Genomic DNA, 27,835 nt, shown 5'->3' on the forward strand with positions numbered 1-27,835 from the left:
TAAAAAATAAAATGCGAATCTTTTTGAGAGTGAGAGAATTGACAATAATTTAAAAATTATATTAAAAATCATATAAAGCATTATAATGCAAATATTGTAATATCTTTCATTCAGCAATAGATCTGCTGAAATAAAATTGAATTGTTTATCCGAATTCTTTGAAGCTATAGAAATATTAATTTTTAATAACTTTTGCGTCACGAACTACTCTAAGCGATTAATAATTGAGTTATAAATGTTCAACGCGTTTAACTGAAAGTTGAAACGTATCTACGCGATTGATATGATTTTCTTTTTCCTTTTGTTGAAGGCACGTTTTTGTAAGAAAAAAGATCAACTGTCTCTCACTTCACAAACAATCAAATCCGACTTATGTAGGTCAAAGCGCACGATATGATTTTAGGCCACGATGGCAACAACCACCGTTGCATCGCCGCCTATTTATACAGAGCGCTGGGCTTTTTGTCAGTCACGGGGTGGTTCTCTCTGTCCTAAACATCACATCCGCCAAAATGTGCTTCCTACGCGGTGTTACCGCTGACCGGGAGGAGGAGAACCTCGCGAGGGCCTGAAAGGCAGCGGCGGTGAGAGGGAAGCCACAACAGGAACCATCGCCTCATTTTCTTCAGCAACTTCAAACATCCGCTGCACCAGCCGCTGCCAGATCTCTCAGTTTACCCCCTATCGCTTCAGCTCGCGCTCAAAAAGGGGCGCGTTCGTTTCCCCTTTCCATCAGAAATGAAAGGATGCATCGGATGCGTTTTTACTCGCGGGCCTTTTTTTATGTGAAAAGTCTTCCCGAAGTCTCCACTCTGTTTCCGTTTCTTCTTACTTTGACATCGTGTTTTGTGCGAGAGCTCAAAATCAGTCAGGAATTCAATTAACTCTTGTAGCTAGTCGCACTAAAGAACAAAAGATATTCTTTCTACAATTAAAAATAAAAATACATATGCATTAAATTTTCAAATATACATTACTTACATATATACATTTATGTTTGGAAATTTGTGACAACTAAATAGACAATTAAAATAATTTGCGCAGGTTAGTAACTCGGCTTCTTTTAATAATCCAGTTTAATATAATTATACATATGTAATGAGAAGTTTTTCATAATCAATCGTATTCTCGTATTTTGAGGAAAAGGGGGGGGGGACTGCGAGATTCTGGATTAGGGGACGATTGAACACATCGGCCTTCTCCAAGACAGATGAGAAGAGGGATGAATGTTGCATTGTACCGGACGCGCAGAGACGGCAGCAATAGCAGCGAGGCAGCTCGTCGAAAATCACCAGCTGCCGATTCGCCGAGTCGACTCCTGGAAGCACGGGAGTCGATCTAAAATTAGCGGTCCCGCGACGTGGCACCCCCGCCTAGCCCTTACATGGCCACGTCATGGGCATGCACTCGGCTACTTGGAGTGTAAGAGAGAGAGAGAGAGAGAGAGAGAGAGAGAGAGAGAGAGAGAGAGAGAGAGAGAGCAGAGAGAAAGAATGAAGAAAAAAAGGGAAATAATAATAATCGCAGCTTGCCCGGCACGAGTTGATCACGCGCGAGATCTAGCAGCTGGGACTCGTCGACACGGTTGGTCTTTACTCTAGAAACAATCAGCAAACTAAGCATTTTACATCAGCAAAGTTGAAAAAGAAATATCTATTCATATCGCGAATAAGTAGTTAGTAGAAGATAAAGTATCTATTATTTCTTCAACAAATATCCTCTTTTTTTATAATTCATAAACAAGAAAGATCTGTGATTTCACATACACATATTTCTAATCCATGTTTAACAATAAATGTGATCATCTAATTTTAATTTTCATTATCTTGTGAATGTGTAAAATATATTAAATTAAATTCAAGAGCTACATCGATATCGATGTAAAATACAATACAACTTGAATTAAATTTCTTTTTTTATCATGGTACACAGAAAGTATCGCACGGGTTAGCAATGAAACATATGGCTCCCGGATGAATGAATGACATAATGAACGAAGTCGTTCCATATACATCAACATAGCACACGTTAATACTTTAATGTTTTGGAAAAAATGACTCAATAAAATATCATCATGCACGTGGAGATAACATACCTAATTATTTTAGTTATTTTAATTATTATTAAATATTTTAATTATTCGTTTTCATTGTTCTCTTGATTAAAGAATCGAGTCATCATAAAAATATCATACAACAAATATTTATAATATATTTTAGTCATTGTTTTAAAATATATTTCTGTTACATTGACGAGAGAACAAACAAATTAAGTATGTAATTAATTATTCACGTGAAAAGATACATCTTTTCGCGTAGAGTTTATTCGCAAAATACTAATTAATAATCTATAAAAATTTTTTTCCTTGCTTTCTTTTCATCTTTTTCAGTCTTTTATTATTTAAATAATCTTGATATAAGTAAAGTGTATTAAATAAAAAAATTGGGCAACTGTGAACACGCAAGGTGAACAAAAAATTTCGCTTTAATCTGAAAGTTCGAACAAGATCTCACGCATGCAGTTCGATTAATCGTGCTTCGCGAATCTCTCCTAGTTCATTGTCCTCTCTGAAGTACAGTTCATCTTGGTAGGCCGCGTAACCCCGAAACGGGAGATCCTTTGCGGATTACTCCTCGTAGGAGGAACGAACCCCGTTCCGCAGTACATCTGCGTTGAGCGGATGCAGGCTGCATTTTATGACCAAATGCACAACCGATTCTTATTCGTGCACCCGCACTCATATCCTCCATCGTCTCCGCTGAGCACGCGGCACAACGACTTCTATAATTAGATTTCCTTCCTTCTTTTGGGCTTAGCCACCTTCGCGATTGCGGTCTTTTCTCGACCTACAAAATAAAAAAAAAATTAATTAGATTTAGATTAATTAATTACTATAATGATCTTGAAACTAATATTGTCATATATATGATTCTTCAAGTATAGTATACATTCCCAGTAAGCAAGAAACATTAAATCAATATTTTGAAACATTAATTTTATGTAAATTTTTGCAACGTTTTGACATAATGTTCTATAAATATTTTAAACATATTATTTTATGATATGATTTTTTGAATATCACAAAAACATTTTCAAAATATTATTTTTAATATTTTTCAATATTATTTAAACACATTTATTAGCCGTAAGTTCAACAAAGTTATTCTAAAAGTTATAAATCATAAGAAAGATTTTAATCAGTTTTAATTAAATCTATCTTTTAATGAGATTGAAAAAATAATAATTATATTAATATTTTGTTATCAAAAGTTTATATTGTTTTATATGAATCAAAGATTAATCACTACTGCTTTAAGTATCCAACGTTACGACGATTTAAAAGATCCTTGCACTTGCGTGTCATAGAGTTTCACATCTTCTATTTCAAACAGGTTGTGCTCGTACCTATTTTTTGATCATTGGCATCGGTCAGTCGGTCATATCCATGGATTCTCGCGCTGTTGACACGACAGGTAGATACGCATATAATATAAATGACGGTAGTTAAATCGAGGCGCGATACATAAGTGCAACTCGTCATGCCAAGCTGCACTATCGTCGTTGTCATTTATAGATATTATTTAATTGTTGGTAATTGGCCAAAATTTGTCTCTAAACTTGTTGCAGCTGTATGAAATTGCGACACATTTTGATTCCTAACTAAAGTGTCAGTCCGCTGCATGATATATCTTCCAGTTAATTACATTTTTAATAATATCTTATAATACATCGTCGTGCATGTTTGCTCTATCTTTGCTATTTCTATTAAGGAACTACTCTTGTGTCAGCTGTTTTTAATTGTGACGTTAGAAGCAAGTAAAATTCACACAAAATCTGTGCTTGTGCTTGTTTCGGTGTATTGTATAAATAACATGCATAAATAAGAATTTTGTTATTAATTTTTAGAACAAATATATCTTCCTTTTTTTTCTTTTAATTCATTTTTTAAGTCACACTAAATATCCTCTTTTTGTAGTATTATATTTTTCTATATTTTTTAAGTGATTTTACTCAAGTTAAATCTAAGATGATCTGATCTATAATGATTGCTACAATTAAACACATCTGCAAATTAACAGACTTCACAAGAGCTATGTTTCCTGTTACGATATGTATCTCGTCAATGGATGAGAGATAAAATGATATCTGTGTCTGAAATTAGTATTTGTAGATGTAAAGAAATGTCCTTGTGCAATACCGGTACTCCTCAGAAGCTTGCCAAACGACCGATTAACGTCATACCTAAAAATCATGATGGCAATGATCACATCTTAAGATATATTTTTATATTTGATGGAATCCGAAAAAATTTTTCTTAAACTTTTTGCATGATATACATAATATTATATATATGTATATTATAATATTATATGATATTTTAAGTTGTAAGCACAAAATATATGATAAACAACATTATTTTGCATTGCTATTTTGCATAGCATGCTAATTTATATAACACATTAAAATACATTACAATAAATTAATATATAAAAGTAATTGTACACATACATAATTATCCAATTAATAATTAAAAACCATTTATAGATATATATGCATGAAGAATTAAAAAATTGGAAGATCTAGAAATATAGAGAGATTTAAAGTTTTCATGCTTCAAAAAGAATTCAAAAATTGAAAATTTAGTATCTTCTTTAAAAAACTTCAAAAATCATACATTATGATCATTACATGTTGAATTAAAAAAAAGGTGAAAAATTTATTTTATAATTTGCTTAACAAGTATTTTATATATTATATTTTCTTCAAAACTCTATTAAAAAAAAATCTCTTTATTCTTATACATATGTTATGGCGCTTTGACAATTCAAATCCGTCCCTGATCTGCATTCATTGACCTTAATAATTTTTTTTTGTTAGTTTCAATTACTATTTAAAATTCTGTTAAGAAACTTTTTATAACAATAATTATAACAGATTATTTGAAGGATAATATTGATTATTTTTTATTTAGTGCAAATTGAATTTTAAATCATTATTAACATTTTAATTGAAAATTACTTTATGAGTCTCGGAAAATGCGATACATTGGTAGCAAGATTTTATCCAGTGTTTTTGGGCCTCAAAGTGTTAAAATAACGGCTTAACAAGCGCATCGATTTACAGCTGGATTCTTCAATGGGCTACTAGAAAGAAGAGATTTTCTGAATGGGCACGCACACGCATTCGAAGCGCATACACACATACTTTACGATATTCCGGTGGATCTTATAGCAGCGAGACGAAACGAAAATGCGACTTCCCCCAAAACCAAGAGTTTGTCTAATATTATACTGCCATACAAAACATATCGTGACGCACGCAATATTTGTACAAATAATTTTGAATTCTTTTGTGTATCATATCGTAAAAGAATTATACCGCTGCGAAATTAATAATTAAAGCATAGAATTTATTTTTAAATTTTATAGTGACATCAACACTCTTAAATATATGTATAATAAAATATTAACAGTATTTTAAATTATTTTTGTAAATTTTAGAAAATATTTAAGTTACTTGACTATTTTAATTTAATTTAATTTAATTTCAAATATAAGTGTATATGTATATGCTATTAATTTGTATAAACTTCTTTTATTTTATGTTCTGTATAATTGTACATTAATATTTAATAACTATTAATAAATATTAATCTAATTCTTTGTTACACTATAAACAAAGCGTTAAAGAATTATAATTATTTTCTAAAATTTAGTTTGAGAAGTATAAAAGCTTTTCTGTTAGACTTTATAAAAAAAATGTGATTAAATCGTTCTAAGGCAACACTACACAGCTACCTCGATGATTCCAGATCCCATATGGACGTGAAGCCCGGGCATATTCGAACGCGTGGGTCGCATGCGTCTTGTAGACACACGCGTGTTAAAGGGAAGGCAGTGGAAAAGGGAACTCGAGCCGGAGATGAGACGATGGAGAGAGATGGAGAGGCTAGGCGCGTGTCGGTCGCGTGCCCATTGCCACCGGTGACTCGGTTGTATATCTGCAACCTTCTCGGGACCTTTTAACCGCCCTTTCGCCGTTTTTCCAGTGGGCAAATGTCTGATGGGAAGATCTTTTCAGACAATAGTATTTCCGCCAACGATGAAGATCATCCGTCGACACATGTATCGGAGATAAAATCACGAGGAGAAATTTAATAGATCGATGAAAATATTTCTTTCTTCTTATCATGATAAATGACACAGACCTTTAATGTGAGATCGAAGAAAAACTAAATTTAAGATATGAAGAAATTAATGTGATTGATTGGCGTTTTCCTACGGACTATAACATTTTATATATTATCTATAATATTGTTATTAATATATTATTAATATAAATAAGAATTCAGTTCAAAGATAAATCATTAAAAAACTTCCGGAATAAAATTCTAGTTGTAATTGTAATATATTGTGTAAATACAAAAAATATTTAAGAGATAAAATGCACATACATATCTAAAATACATTTTAGAATACATATTAGAGTATATACGTGTATGTACGTTAAAATATGTAGCAGATAAAATTAAATAGAATTTACTGTAAATTACAGATTGTCTAAAATGAGTTTGCATAACTTTGTATATATAGGCTATATATAAAAGGCAAAATAAACGTGCTGCGTTATGATTTATTTTCTGTGATATATGCATATGTTACGAATTATATATTTGTTACTATTTTAGACTGTGTGTTGTCTGTGTGATGATGGTACTTGTTCATCATTGTATCGTTCGAGACCTTAGTTCACCGTCAAGTTCATTTCCTTTTCCTGTCACCTCCATAAAGAGCCTGAGCAATGGTGATGAAAGCAAGGGGCTAAAGACACTGGCACGCGAATGCGCAGCCTTCATCAAGCAAAGACAGCTTGCTGTTCTAATTTCAGAAAATGATATTTTGTAAGACTTTTTTTACAAATTATTCGCTTCAGCAACTCGCCTTTTATTAATTGAAAATCACAAACATTCAAACAAGCACAAAAATTCCGAACGATAATGGAAGCGATCAACATTCCCATTATGCTAGATGAGTAAATATCTTTGAAGTTGTTAGAATATTTCGGCCATGCCAGATTGTCTAAATTTTTTTTATAATATAATTAAAAAAATTTAAAAACAAATAACATCTAGATCATATACTTTATAGATTGTAGACGAATTAGATCTGTCTATATATTTCTATTAATCCATGATTCCGGGACAAAGAAGGATGTGAAAAGTGAAGTACTCGGGATTAATTGTGACCGGGTCACACTGCACGAGACGAACCATCTTCGCAGGTGGCAAGCAGGCATGCAAATCCGAATAAGGAGGGTTCACGGACACGAGCAGCACGTGCTCCTATTTTGCAAGAGGTCTTCTTTTCAGAAACGGCACGGCGATCAGCTGGCGGCATTTCTTCCTTTTCTCTTCTTCGATCTTCGCAAGACTGAGGGAGAGAGAATCAGAAAAAAACGCTGAAACGGACGAAAATGAGCGTCGCCACCCTTTCTCCATTCCATGCACCCGCATCCTGTGGCAACGTGCGTAAAAACCGTCGGTCTGTCGGTCTCTATTCAAAAGCGCGAGTCACGGGAGCTCATTTACAAATTTCACGACGAAATTCTATACTGGCTAAGAGCGGGGCGTCTGCAATCTCGATCTCTCAGACATAGGTATCTAAATAGATATGAATAGATAAATATATACGAATAAAAGGAAAGAATGCGATCGTGTCTCGAAAGATTTCCTTTTCGGATTATAACAAAGTATTGTAATCTATCTTTAAAAGACAATAGAAAAAAGAGATTATTAAAAGTTTTCATTAAAAATTAAAATAATACAGTCGATCCTAAATGGAATTTTTTTCAAATAATTATACAAGATATTTATATTGTGTATAAATTTTTAATTAGTTTAATATAAAATACTTATAATATAAAAGAAACGATTAAGTATAATGACACATAAAGATATTTCTAAAAATTCAAAAAATTGATTATTTTTCAATATGTATTAAAATTCTGCATAACTGACCTTGTCAATCACCACATAAATTCTATTAAATAATATCATTTAAATAATGTAGTCAAATGACTATTCGGATAACTTTTTCTCGATGACGAATACTCCAATAATATTGAAGAAAAAGATAAGTATTTGAATTCGTACCGATGATGATATAAGAATAGAACACGATCGAGAAGGTATGAAACAGGCTGTTATGATTGCTGCCTCCGGAAGGAACTGTCTACCTTCCTCGAGCGCATTGCTTCAAACACGAGCCAACGTGTCTTACGGTGTTCTTCTCTGAAGGGAGACACTTTCACACACGTCTCTACTCAATGTTAACCTCTTGCATCCAGAACTAAATTAAGAGTCGTTCCGGTCGACGTTTTTTGCCACCGAGGGGGCACACCTCAAATTTTTTTTCCAATTTTTTTCTCGATTCATCGAGAGTAACAACTCATTATATTTCTTCGCCATGTCTAAATATTTTAAATCTTTACTTTCAAGATATTTATCTATTTTTTATTAATCTGCATACAAAGCTATAAGCTATTTAAACGTTAATTTTAAGTCTTATCTAATTTGTCTCTTTTCAGCACTAAAATTCGGCAAGAAAAATCAATAAATGATTAATTATCTTGCATTCTCTTTCTGTCTCTTCTTACACCTCTCTATTCTTACATCCATCTACTAGTGCATATTGTTTTCTCTTTTCTCTTTCACGAGTCTAAAAATAAGGATAATGTTGAGGAATAATCGAATACGTGTAAAACGTATTCTCGCATAATGATTCACAAACCATGAATAGAGAATTAAGCTGCGCCGCCCGATGTCATTGCACCCTAGATCCTAGAGGATGCATAGGGAAGTCGAAGGAAAGCGTAGACGGAAAGTTGAAAGAGTACACGTAGTCGACTGAAAATCTGTTGTTTGGCATTCCGCCAAGTCTGCGACTTATCTTCGGATTCGTCTTCATCTCTCATTCTCCAGCAGTGGAAGCTCTTCCGCGGAAGACAATCCACGAGAACTTTTATTCCCACTTTTCCGCCGACACATCTTTTCATAGAAGCGCATCGTGTGTATTTATCATCATCTCTTGCTATTTTCGAAGCCCGACAATTTTATAGATTCTTCCAATTGCAAAATCTAGGCAAAAATGTTCACTAAAAATTCTTGGAAATCGTAAGACTGATTATTATTTCATGATGCTTACATTGTCATAAATGTTTATGATTGTGTATGGCGCAGAACTTTTAATAGTTATAAATATGACGTTAATATTCGATATAAATATCAATTGCTAATTAAACTGCAGTATAAATTGTGCAAGTTTCTTTTTATATAATAATATAAATAGTTTCCTTTTTTAATTAAATTTACAGCAAATAAAGTTATAAAACATGTGTATTTATAATATCAAAAATTTATTTTTTTTTTTTAATCGAAATTGTGATATTTAATAAAGATTACATTTTATTTTTCTTCTAAAAAATTTTTACTCCTTTTCTTATAAAGAAACAAAAAAAAAATAGAGAATTGCTATAATTTTTCTTTATTAAAACTCGATTCAAATTTCATTGCCTGCCTCGGTTACCGAGAAGTAAAATTGGCGAATATCTAACTTCGAGAAAAATTCACCAATGGGGAGAGAGGACGTCTCTCGCGTCGCAAGATTCTGAATTCCGATCTTCTTAGCTTACCTTGTCGGATGGCCGTGGAATAGAAGAGAGGTGATTTACCCGAAGAACACGACAGCTGCAACGAGCCATCAGAGCCTGAAAATAGCGTGGCAACCCCATGCCGAGGCCGCCGGAGGAGCGGCGAAGTTGAAGTCCTCTCTCTTTCTCTTCCCTTCTCTATCACCATGCGTTCGCCGCCTTTATACATATCCCGACTACTGCTAAAAAGCCACCTACCTACGAGCCTTTTAAATAGCGATCGCGTGCTTTTCCCTTTTTTTCCAGCACGCGGAAAGTACTTGCTGCCATCAAGAAAAAGAGGGAGCGTGCAGGAGGCCACTGATTTATAGGATGAACCGAGCGTATCCGGATACTTTATACACGGGACGACACACGATACAGTCACGCATTTTCGCCTTAAATGATCCTGTCGCCCCTTGAAATCACTCTTAATGAGCGGTCTCGCTATTGACACAAAAAATCCGCCCCCACACTTATCCATCTTTTTTCAAACGAAAAATTATCTAAAATGGGAGATGTTTTTTTTCTTACAAGCTTATCCCAATGTAGCAAATCTGTATACATGACTAATTATAATTTACCAGTATTTAACCATTATTAAGATCGTCTCATCGAAATCTTTCAGGTTTCATCGATCATTGACACTAATGTAAATGTTGCAATTGATTCCTAAGCAAATGTAGTTTCTTTGCAATCGTATATATTCTTCCGTATATTCTTCCTGTCTTCTTTCTGAGAGTCGCACGTGGTTATCAGTCGCGAGTCGCGATTTACCCGTCAAGATCTTCGCGTCGTCGACTGTGTCGCGATCTCTTCCTCCTCCCTCACACCTGGAGATGTTCCAAGAAAGCTGAAAATACGCGACTACTGGGCACACGAAATATCTTTGGGGCACCTGTAGGATATAAGTCGCGCCGAATGAAGCGCGCAGAAAGGCACGTGGCACGAGATGCTCATACTGCCTCGTACTGCCTCGTACTATCAATGCCGGGTTACGTTTAAGCCGGTCACACACGCTTTCCGTAATCGTAATCACGTAACCGCAACGTAAGAATTCGATCAATCGCGTTGCTATGGACTGTCGAATTAAGCAATGCGATTGGTCGAAATCCTTACGTTACGGTTACGATTACGGTTATGGAAAGTGTGTGACCGGCTTTATGGATGTGATCTGTAGCGGGCAGTGTGTACGATGGCGGCATGACAGGCAATCTGTTGTCGAGTAGTTGAGTCGCGAGTTGCGTCAGTGGTGGTAAAGATGCTCTCGCTCGCTTATGTTTGACGTTCTTGGAGCTCGTGACTTTATTTTTGACTTCATACGTCGCCGAGACACCTGTTCTTCAACTCCTGTCTAGAGATTTCTTGCCATTTCGAAATCTCGCAAATTCTTCATCCTGACCTAGACATTTGATGTAAAATGCTTTAATTTTGTTTTTCGCCTTGAAAAATTTTTTCTATTTTTTTTATATAGCACGAAAATAATATGAGTTGAGGTAAATATTTAATACTTGATCATGATTTGACAAATTCTCTTCAGGGCCAATTTCACCAAGTCCGGTTAGATCAACCGACGGCAAGATGGCAACTGAAATGATAAGAATGCTTGGTTTTCCTTCATCTCTATTTTCTGTTGTCAGAAAATGCCTGCTAATTTTAATCGTCGGTTAAGCGGGGAGCACACACTTTTGCATAAGCGCATAACAATAAGTATAAGGAAATTGATTGGTTCATTTTTTCTTATACATACATTTGTGGACCAATCAATTTCTTTTGTGTGTTTATGGTTATGCGCTTATGCAAAAGTGTGTGCTCCCCGTTTTAATCTAACCGGAGTTGGTCTTGAAATTGATCTTCATCAGATCAATCGTAGAAGTTGTAAGTTTTCTGAGAAACAAATGTATACATTTATTATTTATAATAAATAAATATAGACAATAAATACATAATATACATAACAAATAACGATAATACAAAATAAACAGAAAGTATATTGGTTATTTAAATAAAATTATAAATGAACATATTCCATGTCTTATAAATTAAACTAAATGTTTAATAAAACTAAATAATTAACAAAACAAATTTACTAATAAAATTGTAAAGGATCGACGGTTCAAGCACGAATCAAGTATTTAAGATACCTTTGTAAAATTCGTATTTAAATTTAATTATTAAGCAAAATGAAATTTAATGATTGTATTTTATAGCTATAAACAACGATTATGGTCAATTTTTTGAGCAAAAAACTGCATCAAAATTGTCGAGAGAAAAATACGCAATACTCAAAAAATTTTACGTACTTGCTAATTTAGCGAATACTTCGCATCTAGATTTGGATAAGTTTCGAAAGAATCAAACTTTAATCTTCTTTTTTTTTTTGCTAATTGCCTTAGGAAAGAGCAAGAGACTGCAGAGGCAGCGAGGCTTTTCGGTCGACGATTGAATGAATGCCACGCGAGTTAGTCAGCGCCGCGGTGCTAAATTCGGCGGATGCCTGGCGTCGCGCCAGAAGAACCACTCAGCGCACCAACCTGCTCCTACCCTGCAGCCGTCGAGGAAATGACGCCGTTATTACATATCTGCTTGCCATCAGATCCTTCCATTTAAATAAAATAGATTGATAGCATCGATCTTTTTGAATTTATTAGATACACGGTAAATACAAATTCATCTTTTCTCTTGATTCTTCCATTTTTTTGCTGTTTCGTAAAAATTGTTCGTATAATGTTATATATTATAAAATTATCTATCATAAAAGATATAAGATTGAATTAGAAGATCCTGAGAATAATAGAAAGGTTCAATAAATATAAGGAATTCATCATGAGTCGCATTTTTTATCACTGCTATAAATAATTGATATTAATCAAAATTGAAAATTTTATTATTATAAAAATGTATCCGTTTTAGAACTAAAATCTCATTCTATTTTATAAAATGGTATGTATCAAAAGTGCAGTTTAATATTTTGCACAATATATTAATCCTTTGATGCAATTTAAAAATGGAAGAATCTACATGTTAAAATTTTCATTCCTTAAAAATTAACAGCGATAAATATATTTATTTTGTAAGCCGGATAGATTTTACTAATTTAATTGAATTTATCAATGAAAAAATTATTATTAATAAAAATAATTTTCGTCTTATAACATGGAATTCAGCAAGCAATAATGGCGGGACAACTTGTGTTGAGAGGAGGGTGGTTAGCAACCACTCTGCGCGAGCTGCGGAGGCTCCGGTTGTGTTCCTCCTACGCGTTCTTTCATCCTCTCCCGCGAGACACACTCGTCACGCGTGTCGCACATTGCCGCCACACGAACGGGACCACCACACGCACGGGGGAATCGAGCGGGTACACGCTTCTGAGACGCGTGCTGAAGGCGAAGAAGACGACGATGATGACGAAGAGTGCCGCCGCGGCGGCAGCGGCAACGGAGGGCGAGGGAGGCTGCGCTACTATATGTAGCCCCGAATCTTAGCCGGGGCAACTATTGCGCCCGAAATTGCCGAAGCGAACGCACAACCCCTCGACGTACACGCTATCGAATTGGATTGTAATCTTTCTTCCCGATATATCGCGGTATACTGGATTTATTTTTCTATTGTCATTGCAAATAGTCGGTGCAACAAGTGTATTAGTTTCTGTGTCTCGAATTGATAAGTATGGCTTGTGTGCATTGAAAGGAAAAATCGAGGAAAACGAGAAAAATGCCGCGGGCATTTCTGATTACGCATCGTAGATACAACGGTGTTGAAGAAGAGATCAGAGAATCTGAAAGAGGTATGGTGTTGTTAATTAGATACATTGCAGCTTTATAAAAATAAAAGTAAAGCACATTTGATTATGGTAGAAAAGTAAAACATATTTGATTAGTTATGATAAATTACAATGATCAGTTCATAAATTAGAAAGAGAAAACTAAAATATTATAATTTCAAGATATTAGATTTTAAAGCGATATACACGTTGCATTATATTAAATATTTGTCACAAGAAAACTTGTTAATAATAAAGTAACATTTATGATATATCTACATGTATACACATATACACACACAACAAGTAAATTTAATATATAAAACAAATAAGTTTAACAAATTCTTCATATTTTCTTTAAGTTTATATTCTAAATTCTGAATTAATATCTTTCAAAGATCTTTTACAATTTTATACAATAAGAGAATTTTATGCAATACAAATTTATTCGCCAAATTTTATATTTTATTCCAATATTTGGTCATCTATTATAACTTTGAAGAAATCGCTAGACATGAAATTTCTTGTAGAAAATACTTCGTGATGTTAAAATCTCAACTTTTATATGTATACCGTACATATGTAAATCCTTTTTTTTCCAATTGAATTTAAGTCGAGGAAACTTGTTGATCGTTACTTCGTTAAGGTGGTGAATTGCGCGGGTTAAGAATAGGATATTAGATATGGACTCATGGAATCATCAGGGCCCACCACGATGCATACCGTTGTGATTCCATCAATCTCATCATGAAGCAGATAAGCAAACTTCCTCACAAACGCAACGCGTGTGCACGTATACAGTACTAAGAAATCGTAGAATAAACTAAATATACGGTATACTAAGAACGGACGAGCGCGGGGGTTGGTCACGATACGTCTCTATTTCCGTTCTCCCCGAAAACGGAGCAGTTATGTCCCCCTTCCCCTCCCTCCCCACCCGAAGATGTATGTCGTGTTTTACGAATCGCTCCGACATCGAGTTTCTCTGCCAATCAGTCAATCGGGAGTTATTAAAAGACTCGCCATTTGAAACGATACTAAAAGAGATTCAATAAAATGTAAATTGATAAATTTATTACTTTACCATCATAAAAATGTGTAATAAAATGTGGCATTAGAGATATAAATCTAATGAGATTTATTTGTGTATTCGTGAAATGTAAAGATAAATTAATAAGATTTACAACGAAATATTTTATTGGGTAAAATATATAATATTTCATATCTATTTAAAAATTGTTTTAATATTAAAACAATTAAAAATTGAAAATATTAAAGTAAATTTTTGTTAATTTTTCCTTATCTGCATCAAGTAAATCTGTAATTTAAACAAAGTTTTATTAACAGAAGTTTATATAATTCATTTATTAACAAACTATCAAGAAGCTGCAAAGACAGCAATTCATCTTTTACAAATAAGAAAAGAACGTTAATTATACCTAAATCTATTAAAAAGACAGTTAAAATATTAATCTGACATCTGTTGCAGATTAATATTTCTTATTGAAAAAATTATTAATAGTAAAAAAATTGTTGATTTAGAAAAATTGTTAAAATATTTCAACGATTACATCCTTTTTTATCTTTACTCAGATTTCAGTCCCGAAAGAAGCGTGAGACTGGCCGATTACAGCGGCGGTCAGCCGACTTCTGATGGCGCTAGCGAGTGCGGCAGCGAGACATCGTCCGAATGTCCTGAAGAGTTGTACAATCTGACAAAACTGGCGGAAGTGAGTCTAGCGGCAGCGGCGGGCACTCTGATTCACCACAACAATGTCATCTATCAGCGATCGGTGTCGCCCAGAATCGTACAGTATTCTGCAGAGAAGAGCAGGACCCGATCTACTGTTCAGATAATGGGAAACCAGGACCAAGTCTTGGGCGAACGGACGAGACTCTTCTTCGAGCGGACCGAGAAGGAGATTCTAGAGGGTCGACCCGAGGAGAACACCGCCCTGGAAATTCGTCTTTCGCCGCGACACCCTTCCTGCTCCTCGCAGGAAGAGTCGAACTTCTCGAAAGGGCCGATCGTTTCTAGCGTTAGTGTTGCTTCTTCGCCGGTATCGTTATCTTTGACCGTGTCCCAAGATCGAAGAATGATTACCGCGGAGCCCAAGGCGGAAGAGAACGAGGATCATGAATGTCCCGATTGCGGCAAGAAATATTCGACTTCGTCGAATCTGGCTAGACATCGTCAAACACACAGGTCGCTAGGCGATAAGAAGGCCAGGAGGTGCCCGCACTGCGATAAAGTCTACGTCAGCATGCCGGCATTCAGCATGCACGTGAGGACCCACAATCAAGGATGCAAGTGCCATTATTGCGGCAAGTGCTTCTCTAGGCCGTGGCTGCTGCAGGGACACATACGCACGCATACAGGTATACGATTTTGATATTGAAAAATGCCTTATTTCCCACACACACATTTTCATAACTTTTATTATGAATAAAATATCGTATAAATTAACATCTAATCATTGAAGAATTATTTATTTTCCGTATCCTTTTAATTTAATTAAATAAAACTCTTTATTTTTTAGAATTGTTTTGTCTCTGAATTAGTGCGTATTTTTTATAATAATAGATATTATGTAAAAAACTAAGGTGGATTATATTCCTGAAAAAAGTACAAAATTTAATTGGGCAATTTCAATGAAGACGAATTTAAATTAATCATTCATCTTGTGATTTTGGCACGCTCGGGAATGCGGCACTATATCCGATTGTAAATTGTAGATATGTAAATGTGAGATTTGTTGACACAGAGCAATATATCTACATTATTTAGCATCTTAAGTGGTATATTGAGAATGATTTGAATCGAAACATTCAAGTCAAAAAAGAGCAAATGAAAAAATGTAAAATCCATTAATTGGACAATTTTTTATTTCGTTATTTATCTTTTAATTTAATTGCAAATAAGTATTTTTTCTATATATTCTATTTTTTAATTACATTTTATATCTGCATGATAAAGAAAGTGTTTAAATCTTTTTTTTTTTTTAATTTACAATATTACCAATATTTTTTAATCCCCCTCTACAATTTTGGAATCCATTACATCGCTTTTTAAGAGCGCAGCTATTTTTAACATTTATTATAAAAAAAAAAAAATTTTTTTTTAGAACTTGATTTTGTAGAAAAACTTCGATATTTTTAACAATTATTTTTTTTTTTTTAGGTGAAAAGCCCTTTAAGTGTACCATTTGCAACAAAGCTTTTGCCGACAAATCGAACTTACGGGCTCACATACAAACACACTCGAATACCAAACCTCATGTGTGCGGTCGTTGCGGCAAGGCCTTTGCCCTAAAGTCTTACCTGTACAAGCACGAGGAATCATCCTGTATGCGCGCCCATCACCGATCGTCCACAGAGAAATCTGATCAAATCGAACAGCAGACGACATCGCTAATGAAATCGAGTGCTCCATTACTATCGTCCTTGAGCAGATCGCAGACGACATCGTGTGGCATTATGGCGTCGCCCACCAGCGTTATAGTTCCTCGATTAGGACTCGACCGAGATCAGAAAGGCTCATCGTCGGCGTTCTCCGCGATCATCAGGCACACCAGGTCGATGGACGCAGCGATACCGTCGAAGCGATTCTGCAGAGAAAAAACGCCCTGTCCGAACGATTCGAACGAGGAGAAGCGGAGTCCCGATTCGGCGACGAAGGATTCGGAATACATATCCAGGATGGTTATCAGAACGTCGGTGATATCTCCCAATCCGGAGCATTTGCATCTGCGTTTCGAAAATGATATTAAGAGTTCTTCGACTACGTTCGATTACCCTGATCGGACAAGATCCTCAGCCTTCTCAAGACCAGCCGGGATGACTTTAAACTTGGCTATTGCTTAAAATTAATCGACACCTACAATTAGATCGAATCAATTCGAGTTAAGAAGATTCAGATTTGATTTTATGTTCTACTTTCGTAGAAAATTCCACAATAGAAAATTCTCTTAAATTTACTCAATTAGAAATTTACAGGAATTCCAGAATATCCTATGTAAAAAGGGATTTCAGATCTTGACTTTCTGTGAAAAATTAAAGCAGAGGGTTCAAAAATATTTTAAATCATTTATTAAAATTTTTACTTTAATATAATCATAAAATTCATAATTGTTTCTTATGAAACTATAATGAAAGGATTTAATTAAGAAATTGACAAAGAAGATTTGCGTTATTTGATTTAGAAGAGCGATTGTACAAGATGTCCCAAAACTACCGACATTTCTATTAATCAGTTTTAAATAAGCAATTTAGAGAATCTTTTCTCATCTAAATATATTCGAAATATAATGTTATTTTTTCATCGTATATATAATTGCTGATGACAATTTCGTAATTGTTGGACATGCTCATACTTTCGCAGATGTTATCAGAGATTGTCCTGTACGTCAGCCTTCTTTCATTGCGATCAAATGAAGAATTATTTCTATAATTTGTATTATTGAATTATTTCGATAATTTGTATATGCTGATTATTTCTAATAATTTCCAAGAAACTAAACAAAGTTGCGAATTATTAACGAAACAACTGAGTATTGCGTGACAGATACTATTCCAAGCATCTTCCAAAAATTAGGGACCATCTAGTAATTAGTCATAATGTTAAATCTATAAGCTGTTAATTTAGAGATTTGTTGATATAAAACCGTGCCTTATAAATATCGGATCATGTTCTTCAGTGTATAATTCGACACAGTGACATAATTCTGATAGGATTGGTATACGCGGATGAGAATACTTGAAAAGACATTTTTGAGGCATAATACCCTGATGAGAGGTTTTGTTAAACGACAAATTTGTGAACTTATCTATTTAAAGACTACTACTAGTTATCGCATAATATTAAGCAATTAAAATTAATTATCGATACGCGGACAGAATTGCAGTGCCTTCGGGTTATTATTTTAGAATTAAATGACAAAGAGGCTCTTCGAGGCAGCTATCGACTTTGAAAGATGTAAATACGTATAATTGACAAGTTTCCAAAATATAATGAATATACAACGAATGCGCTAGAATATAGTGTAGCCGAATATAGTGTAGCGGAGTTACATTTGCGGTCATTAAATGTCGAAAGAAACGATGCAGTATCCGATGCAAAATCGTGATTGTGTCGAAAAAATTTAGAATACATTAAAATGCAGATGTTGAAATGTTCTTAAAAGAATGGGCGCGTGTATCTGTGATTTGAAAATTGTGCAACCGGTTGCGAAAAGCAAAAAGCCGGCTCCAAACAATGCGAAAATTTCAATCTTTCAAAAAATATAAAAATGAAATATAATATTTTACATATTTTATATCATAAAAATGAGTTTAAATCCGATGATCGTTTATTAGTGTAATTTATTATTTGACATAATAAATTTTTTTCTATTACATATGATTAGAATATCATGTGTAACGCCAACAAACAAACAGTATTCAATCGAGCACATTGTTTAGAGCCGTAGTGTAGGTTGTCTGTTCTTCATCAGCAAAGTAATTATAGCGATGATAAATAAGCCTTTTTCTTTCGTTTCTTGATATCAGAAATTGGTATCCAATCAGAGTGTCGAACTAGTCGAATCCGTTCCGTCATTGCGAACGCAATCTACCGTCGTGACAAATCTCTCAATTTTGTAAGTTTTTTTTCGCGATCATTTATATTGTCTAGAAAGAGATCGATATGTTTCTTTTTCAATGATTCAACGGACGGCAAGATTATGCGGATTATGCAAATGACGACGGTCTTATAATAAAGATTTCATATAGATAGTAATAATGTGTCACGTAACAAGAGACCGATTGTGTCGCGTTTGCCGAATAATCTATTCTAAAAAATTGTAATTGATGAGCAATTCGGATGCGTCCTAGTCATTTCAATTCAATAGATAGACGTCTATGGATGAGAAATCCTGATTTAGTATTAAGACGTAGTCATGTTGACCGCACGTTGTAAATAGCATTCCCACTTTTATGTATTAGAATTCGGATGCAAGAGAGATGGTATATAGTCGTTTTAGATAGTTAGACTTATTATATGCCTATTGTACTGTACGTGCTATTTGTATACCGGAATGCCTATATAAAATATTTATCCACATTTTTGTACGAATTGTAAAAATTTTGTCTTATCGTAACGAAATTATATACGATAATATACGAAATGATATACGTTTAAAGTAACTTTACATTTGTCCTGTCTCTTCTCCTTGATATTCTTCTTTCTATAATCTTCTTTCTATAATTTTCGCATATTTCTAAAGATTTTTCGTAAAAAATAAAATTCCTTTTTAAAAGTCAATTTAAATTATAATTTTCTGATGCATAACAAGAATTATTTAATTAATGTAGCTTTTGTGCTTCAAAATATATATTATATATAAAAGCAGCATGAATCCCTAAAATTAACGTTAATATGAAAATTAAAAGGTAATTAGATTACTGTGTAAAATGATGAGAAAAGCAAAAATCACAATATTTAAAACTTGAGTCGGAATAATTTAATTCTACATCTATCGGATTGCAATACACGCATTCACATAAAGCTTTCTGTTCAACATTCTTTCATCTTTTTACTTATTGAACTCGCGTTATCGCGTGGATGAACCGGACGATCATTAGTTACGCTTTACGCTTGGTAATAGGATAAACAACGCCTAACTGTGTTTAACAAATAGATTGAATTCAATAATTAGGTCAACGAAAATGATTGGCTCACGGTAGTTGTATAAATCAATCATATCAAATTAACTCCATGTCGCTCCTAATCGATTAACTTAACATTTAATAATAACTTAAAATAAAAGTAAAAAAATTCTCATTAGTATTAGTATCATAAGTTAGTATCATAAATTAAGGTATGTGAGTATTATAAATTAATTTTTATCACTAATATGAAATAAATTAAGTAAACAAAGAGTTGGGTTGTTATTTATCTTCACAAAATACATGATATTTTTTCTTTTATAAGAAATATTTCCAAATATTTGTATAATTAATAGAATTAATAAAAAATATATACATATTATATATATATATATATATATATATATATATATATATATATAATATAAATTATAACAAATAAATTATTTTTATGTTATTATAAATAACGCAAGATAGAAAATTTTATTGAAGAAAATTCTTTAAATCTCTGTCAAAAATTTTTTTACATGTATAACATGTGTACACAAGTTTAATACACCCTGTACAATCGTTTAATATACAAACATAAACAAAACAGGATGGTCATATAAGGAATCAGTTTTCCCATTTTTTTTTCTAACTGCAATATGATGATACCCCGAATCAGGAACAGCCACGAGTGCATATCTTATGGTAATGAGATCCGCCCTGTCAAGACGAGATTAAAAGAGATAACATAATACATACAAACGTTCGCACGCACTTACATCATGACGCGTATTCTCAGAATTTCTTTCAGCGCGATTCTTTCTCCCGCCTCATAGTATCATGGTTTCTTATGATCCTCAGCGACGTCGCTTCGCGGGATCAACTATGATGAGACCGAAGAAGAGACTAGAAAAAACGTAGAGGAAGAAGTGAGAAGAGTCAGTGGGAGTCATGATCTAGCAGGGTTGGATCATCATTGAGACAGTGGTCTGCGTCAGTCGTGAAGAAGATCTCGCAGAAGATTCAAACTATGCAGCCGTATCACATTATCCTAATCTTCCTCGCGAGTATAGTACTCGCGAGATATCATGTAAGTTTTTCTCAACACAGCTTTCCTTTTTCAACAGTAAGGGAATATCGATCGCTCATTTTGTCACATTCTTCATTACAAGTTTTAAAGTGTTTACAGTGTGTTTCAAGATGGCCAAGTTTTTATTGTTGTGGTTAATATAATATGTATATTTAAAAATTTGTGCATTTAAAAATAATATATTAGCAGTGAATTTTACGAAACACATTGTGTATTATTTAAAATTTAAAAAAGTCAATATCAAAATAATCAAATGATATTTTCTATATACTTTACTTTACACAAAAAATTTTTGTGAATTATTTGTTTAAAATTATGAGATTAATTATTTTTATTATTTAGTTTTACATTATTAGTTTGTGAATTTTCTTAGCGCGTTATTGTTTAATTATACAATATTTTAAAAGCAATTAATTTTTAAATATTTCCAGAGAAATTGTTCAAATTATGCTGTGCAATTGCAAAATTAATCGAATTATTGTAGATTTATAGAAATAGTGATATTTTTATCTCCGTCGCTTATTCGCCATTTCAAATAATAGATAGCTTATCTCTCTTTTTAAATAGGTTTATCTCACTTTTAAAAAGTACGATTTAGGACATTTTCTTGCCGTATTTCGACGTTGTGAAATTAAGCAAATTGCCAGCATGTATCATCCAGCCGCAGAAATGTGCTCTCTTATACAACAAAGTAACTTTTGCCTGATATTCCATTCATTTTGTGAGATATTTTACTATATATATATATATATATATATATATATATATATATACATATATATGTTATAACTTTAAAATAACTATAGAGCTATATGTGCATAATCAAGAAAAAATACTTTTTCATGCAAAGTATAAAACAAAATACTAATTTTTAGACAATATTCATTATAAAATGTAAAGAAAATGTATATCATTAATTTTATGTTAGAATTTCTTAATTTATGTGCTTTTAAAATGTTCGTTCTACATTAAATATTATATTAATAAATCTGTCGTTCTAATTACAATACATTCCGTTATGGCAGGTTATTGGCACAGGTCACATATGCTGATGCATATGATTAGAAAGACTGTTTAAGAAAGATTTGGAGATCAAAGTTCACGAGATAAAGCAAATTATAGAGATTGTATATGTGTGTATGCTTAGCTTATTCTCGATGTAACGCTTCTTTCATCCCTTTTTGTCAAAATATTACAATTTTAATACTCAATACTATTGTTATAAGATATAATTTTATTATCAAGTTTGAAATATCAAAATCAATAAGAGCTTCTATTCGATATATCTCAGAATATTTTAATTATATATATATATATATATATATATATATATATATATATATATATACATACGTTATTTAAATTTTTTAATATTAAAACCAATATTAAATTCCAAAAAATTACTTTATCACATCATTATTTAAAAAAGCATACTAATAATTAGTGTATAAATAATATCAATATTTGTAGGAAAAGACGCGTTTTGATCGTTCCGTTCATAACACGGACGTGAGGGATATAGAAAAACAGTGGTCTTTTACTGACAACATAACGGTAAGTAGTTATATTATTTTAATGTATTAAAATATAAATATAAAAAATATTAAAATATAAATTTAAAAAAACTTCTTTTAAAAACAGCAATTCATTGCATACAAGAGCAGAAAGGAGAACGATTGCTATCTTGAGAATATAAAGCAAGATCAAAATCTATCACATAAGAAACGGCAACCAAAGATACTTTATGCATCAATAGCTCTCACAAAATTGGAGGTAATCAATTTAACAATTTTCTTATTGTTATAAATTATGATGCAAACAAAAATTTTTTCATCTTTCAAAAAATTTCTATATATGCGTATATAAAAATTAGCATACATAAATAATACATATATATAAAAGACTTCCGTTTATTTTTTACATAATAATGATTATATTGTCTCAGAGGTGCTTAACAAATATAACAACAAAGTAAAAAATATTATTTAATTAATTATATGTAAAAATATGATTATTATAACGGGCACAATATCAATCATCAATTAAAAAGTATTAAAATTCTGATTTAATATTCTAAACATAAATAGGCATGGCAACTTGCTGGAGGTCGAATTGTTGATTTCTGTAATGGACAAAGGATCATCTTGCTGCAGACAAATAAACCTATACCTGGGCAAACTCTCGATCCTTTTCTAAATGAAATCCCTGTAGATGAAAATGATATTTTTCCAAGACGAATAATTGATGTGATTTTAACACCACTGAAAGCTCGAATCAAGAGACAAATTCAATTCGAACAACGAGAAATGTTGAACGAAAATTCCAACAAAATTCGCCTGATTCGTCAACAGACGAACCAGTTTCGAGGAAAATTTCGCGGACAAACGCAATCTCAATATTTGAATCTCGGTAACCATGAACAGAAGGAAGGCAAGGCGGAAGCTGAAGCTACTCAGCTATCTTCACGCGCAGTAGTTAGTAAGTATATAATTATTTGTTTCATCTAATAATATTTTATACCATTATAATTTTATATCTGTTATAATTTAATCAGTAGATTCAACTAAATTGAAAGAATTTCTGCGATTTCAAATTTTGATGAATTGAAATTAGTATTGTGACACACAATTGCAATTTAAATGCGTAAATACAAATTTTAATGAATAAAACTTAATAATTACTTTTTTTTTTACAAAACATTAAAGTATCTTACATATCATCTTTTCCAGGTGGTAATCGTGGTATGGGTCAAGCACAAAGCATGTCGTCAAGTGGTCCAGGTTGTGAAGATTGTCCTGGATATTTCGGTATAAAGAAAAGTCCGGATAGGACATTGCTCACGGGTACTGATAGATATGTACAAGGCTCAGCTATTACCGGTACACCTGTTATAACACGTCCTGGAACAGAAGTACCTGCAGGCGTACTTTATCCTGGTGACGTTACTCCTGGTAGACAGATAACATATCCTGGCGGAGTGATTCCTGGAAGAGTTGATACTTATTCAGGTGTTCCTGGAGTTAGTCCAGGAATTTATCCGGGAGGTATTCAACCTGGAACCGTGACGCCGGAAACTGATAAAATATATCCTGGAGGTGTTCGTCCAGGTACTGTGACTCCAGGGACTGATCATGGAATATATCTTGCCGGTGTTCGACCTGGAACTATAATGCCAGGGAGTGATACAAGATACGCTGGAGGTGTTCGGCCTGGCACTATGGCTCCAGGGGTTGGTATAACATATCCTGGGACTGTTCAGTCTGGCACTATGGCTTCAGGAATTGGTGCGGCATATTCTGGAGATATTCGGCCTGGCATTATAATTTCAGGAGTTGGTACAACATATCCTGGAACTGTTCAGCCTGGCACTATGATTCCAGGAGTTAGTGCAACATACCCTGGAAGTATTCGACCTGGCACTGTGATTCCAGGAATTGGTGTAACATATCCTGGAGTTGTTCAACCTGGAAGAGTTGTACCGGGAATAACAACAGAAGTTGGAACAGGTATTGAAACATATCCAGGCGGAATATATCAACCTGGAGTCCATGCAGGACAAGGTACTCATCCTTCTGATGGGGTAGTAACTACCTCAATAACAACGGGTGCTACTGCTGTTACCGGCGTTAATACGTATCCGAGTGGTATAACACCTGGAAAAGGCTTATCAGTAACATATCCGGGAGTTTCTGAAACAAGAATTTATCCCGGAGCTGGAATCTATCCTGACTATGCTCGATCTAAAACTGTCTCAGGAACAAGAGCCGACACATATCCCGATGGCGTTGCACCAGGAAGAACAGATCAAGGAATTTATCCCAGTGATAGACAACAGACTGGCACGTCTTATATCGGTGGCCTTCCATCAACTCTGCCAGGACAAATGGACACGACTACAGGTTCAGTAGGTGCTGATACACAAATAATAACTTATCCAAGTGGTCAAATAACAGAAGGACAAGCAATTTATCCAAGTGATACTATTCAATCTAGTAGAATTCCTGAAGGAATAAGTGGTGCTCCAGGGACTAAAGTTATGTATCCGATTGGTACATATCCCGGAAGTGCTACTATACCAGTTACATATCCCGGAAGTGGCACATATCCTGCAAGTAGTATGGAACAAGTTACTTCTCCCGGTGTTATTTTATATCCCGATCAAGCAATCTATCCTGGTGGAGTTGACCAAGTATCACCATACCCAAGCGGACAACGTCCAGGCGCAAGCACTGACATTTTTAGAAGACCAGATAAACCAGAAGGTTTTCAATATCCTACAGTTACAATCGATGGTCAAAGAACAACTGGGGAAACAAGAATAGATATCACTGGCCAATATCATGGTTCATATCCTGGCGAAATCAACGGTCAAAAAATAGGAATTGGTCAATATCCAGGAAAATCTTTCACAGAAATGGGTGAAACGGCAGGAACCGGAGAAATATCGCAAGGTGGAGACCCAGGTAGACCAATGGGTGTAATGGACAACGGTGCCGAATCGCAGGCGTCAAGCTCCGTACAGCAGATAGAGTCAGGTACTCAAGCGAGCGCATCGGCTCAAGGTAAATATGGCTCGGGTACGGCTCAATCACAGGTAACGGGCACTTACAGCGGCTCAGGTACCTTCTCTGCCCAGGCCGGTACCAGCGATGCCAATAAAAGCGCTCAGACTGAGATTAGTGGCGGCAAAGAAGGAGCTACCAGTATTGCGCAAGGCATAGCTGATCACGGTAAGAGTCAGACGCAAGTTCATCTGGATTCCGATTCCGGAGCTACTTCGACAGGCGCCCAGAGCAGTGGGTGGAATCATGGTACTAATTCTCAGGTACAAGCAAGCTCCAGAGGCGGAATGGCGGACGCTCAGGCTAACGGCGAAGGTAGCACCTCTAGTCAAGCGCAAATCGGCTTCCAGCCATACTTAAAGGACGAACATGAGAAGGTGGAGGAAAACGTAACACCGTTCCGCGGTAGCGGAACGGCATCGGCTCAAAGCGGCATTCATCAAGGTCAATCCCAATCGCAGTTGCACGGCTCCTTCCAATATGGAATCACCTACACCGGTGCAGCTCAAGCTGGTTCTGGATCCGGCGTCGCATTATCACGGAAACCCTTCAATTTTAACATCACCGATACTGTTGTTTCTAAGCCCTTCAAATCGGATCCTCTTTTAAAGAAACTGGCGAACATCGATAGTGCGAAATTGAGTCCACCAACAAGTCAAAATTACGAAAATAAGCAAGACGATCGCGAAAAAGGCTTGCAGAGTAGATTGACCTCAAAACAGACTGTTATTGTGAATTCCAAGAACAATCCATCTAATAATAAAAAAGTGAGAACTGCTGAGAAATTACAAACGAATGATTCGATATATGACGAATATGACGAATATGCGGATGAAGAAGATTATTCCATGGATTCAAGGTTGACAATTCAGGAGAAGTTTTCGGAAATATTGCCAAATCCAGATCATCAAAAACTCAGTAAAACTACTCAACAACAAAATCACAGTCAAAAACAAACAATACAGATCGCCAAGGGAAATCAGTACGGTATTCAAGTCAACCAAGATTTGAACGTACCGCAAACGGGCGATACCTTGCAACCAGGAGAATCTGTGCCAGGATATACTATTCCGGTTGGCTTTCGTGGTAGAGTAATATCGACGTCTGGTACTAAGACTATCGCTCAAGGTGATGGCGAGTCTCAATCGCAAACTGTATCCTTGATACCAAAAGATTTGAATAACACCAAGTCGCCCGTCACGAAAACTAGGTCACTTCAAACCAATCACGAACGTTATGCCAGTCGGCACATATCGAATAGTAAGATCCAAAATTCTTTTGTTAATCAAAATGTATCTTCTGATAAGCACACGAGACCTACTTCCGCAGTGGCTATGAAACCGAGCTACTATACTGTAACTAATAGTTTTGCTGGTAAGATAAATGGAAGCAATGAGCCGAAAAAATACGAACATCGATATTATACCAAGAGTTCCACTTGCGGATATTTCACGTTCTCTTGCAATGTCGTGTATGGTTCCAATGGCAGAACAAAAATTTGTAAGCCAAAACTGCCGACATATCCCGATGGCACGCCTATGAAATGTTGAATAACCAAAACTTATTCGTCGTGAGATGTAACAATAATTATTTTCTATAATTGCTGATTCTATAAAGCATCATGCGTTCAATCATTTTTCGCTTCACCTATAACATAAAAATAAAATTCAAGTAAGTAGTTTACTTGAAGTAAATTACATTATATTTGATTAATTATTAATTACTTACACGTGCACCATATTTCGCATTGTAACTGCAATTCATCCTATCATAAATTTAAATTGTATATTTTGCACTCTTCAGCAGCTTTCAGCAAGTAAAATAAATGTAAAAATAAAACATATATCACAGAAAACTCTCAATCTCATGCATCAATAAAGACTATAACTTTTTCGAAAAATTTATAAGATTGAAAGTTATATTTGTTAGATATACTTTAACATTATAGTTTCTTTATTGAGATATTCTAAATTATTGATTATATAGCATAATAAACATGTTATACTACATTAACTGCAACTATTTATTAAGTTCTTTTTTTCAATAAAATACATTTTAAATAGGACAAAAATGTCTTTTCGTTTTTTTTCTCGCCAGATA

General features: G+C 34.2%; 2 protein-coding genes and 1 long non-coding RNA gene across 3 annotated transcripts; 2 read left to right on the forward strand and 1 right to left on the reverse strand.

Annotated features, from left to right (window-relative positions):
- Positions 1–7,967: 7,967 nt before the first annotated feature.
- On the reverse strand, positions 7,968–12,121 carry LOC126852090 (uncharacterized). The gene is made up of 6 exons (XR_007687789.1): positions 11,991–12,121; positions 11,199–11,574; positions 10,272–11,089; positions 9,691–10,193; positions 8,790–9,136; positions 7,968–8,717 (listed from the first exon to the last, which is right to left on the reverse strand). It is a non-coding gene; the product is annotated as an uncharacterized LOC126852090 (long non-coding RNA).
- Positions 12,122–12,203: 82 nt separating this feature from the next.
- Positions 12,204–19,629, forward strand: LOC126852089 (zinc finger and SCAN domain-containing protein 12-like). The gene is made up of 4 exons (XM_050596550.1): positions 12,204–12,345; positions 12,855–13,474; positions 15,044–15,829; positions 16,632–19,629. Exons 2-4 carry the CDS (start codon positions 13,402–13,404, stop codon positions 17,312–17,314), a joined length of 1,542 nt encoding a protein of 513 aa, XP_050452507.1. The 5' UTR covers positions 12,204–12,345; positions 12,855–13,401; the 3' UTR covers positions 17,315–19,629.
- Positions 19,630–20,987: 1,358 nt separating this feature from the next.
- Positions 20,988–27,806, forward strand: LOC126852087 (mucin-19-like). Its single transcript, XM_050596548.1, has 5 exons — positions 20,988–21,173; positions 22,644–22,727; positions 22,815–22,946; positions 23,261–23,651; positions 23,903–27,806. The coding sequence occupies exons 1-5, from the start codon at positions 21,114–21,116 to the stop codon at positions 27,283–27,285; spliced, it is 4,050 nt and encodes a 1,349-aa protein (XP_050452505.1). The 5' UTR covers positions 20,988–21,113; the 3' UTR covers positions 27,286–27,806.
- Positions 27,807–27,835: the final 29 nt, after the last annotated feature.

The sequence above is a fragment of the Cataglyphis hispanica genome, chromosome 9, assembly GCF_021464435.1.
Source record: "Cataglyphis hispanica isolate Lineage 1 chromosome 9, ULB_Chis1_1.0, whole genome shotgun sequence".
Taxonomy (NCBI): Eukaryota; Metazoa; Arthropoda; class Insecta; order Hymenoptera; family Formicidae; genus Cataglyphis; species Cataglyphis hispanica.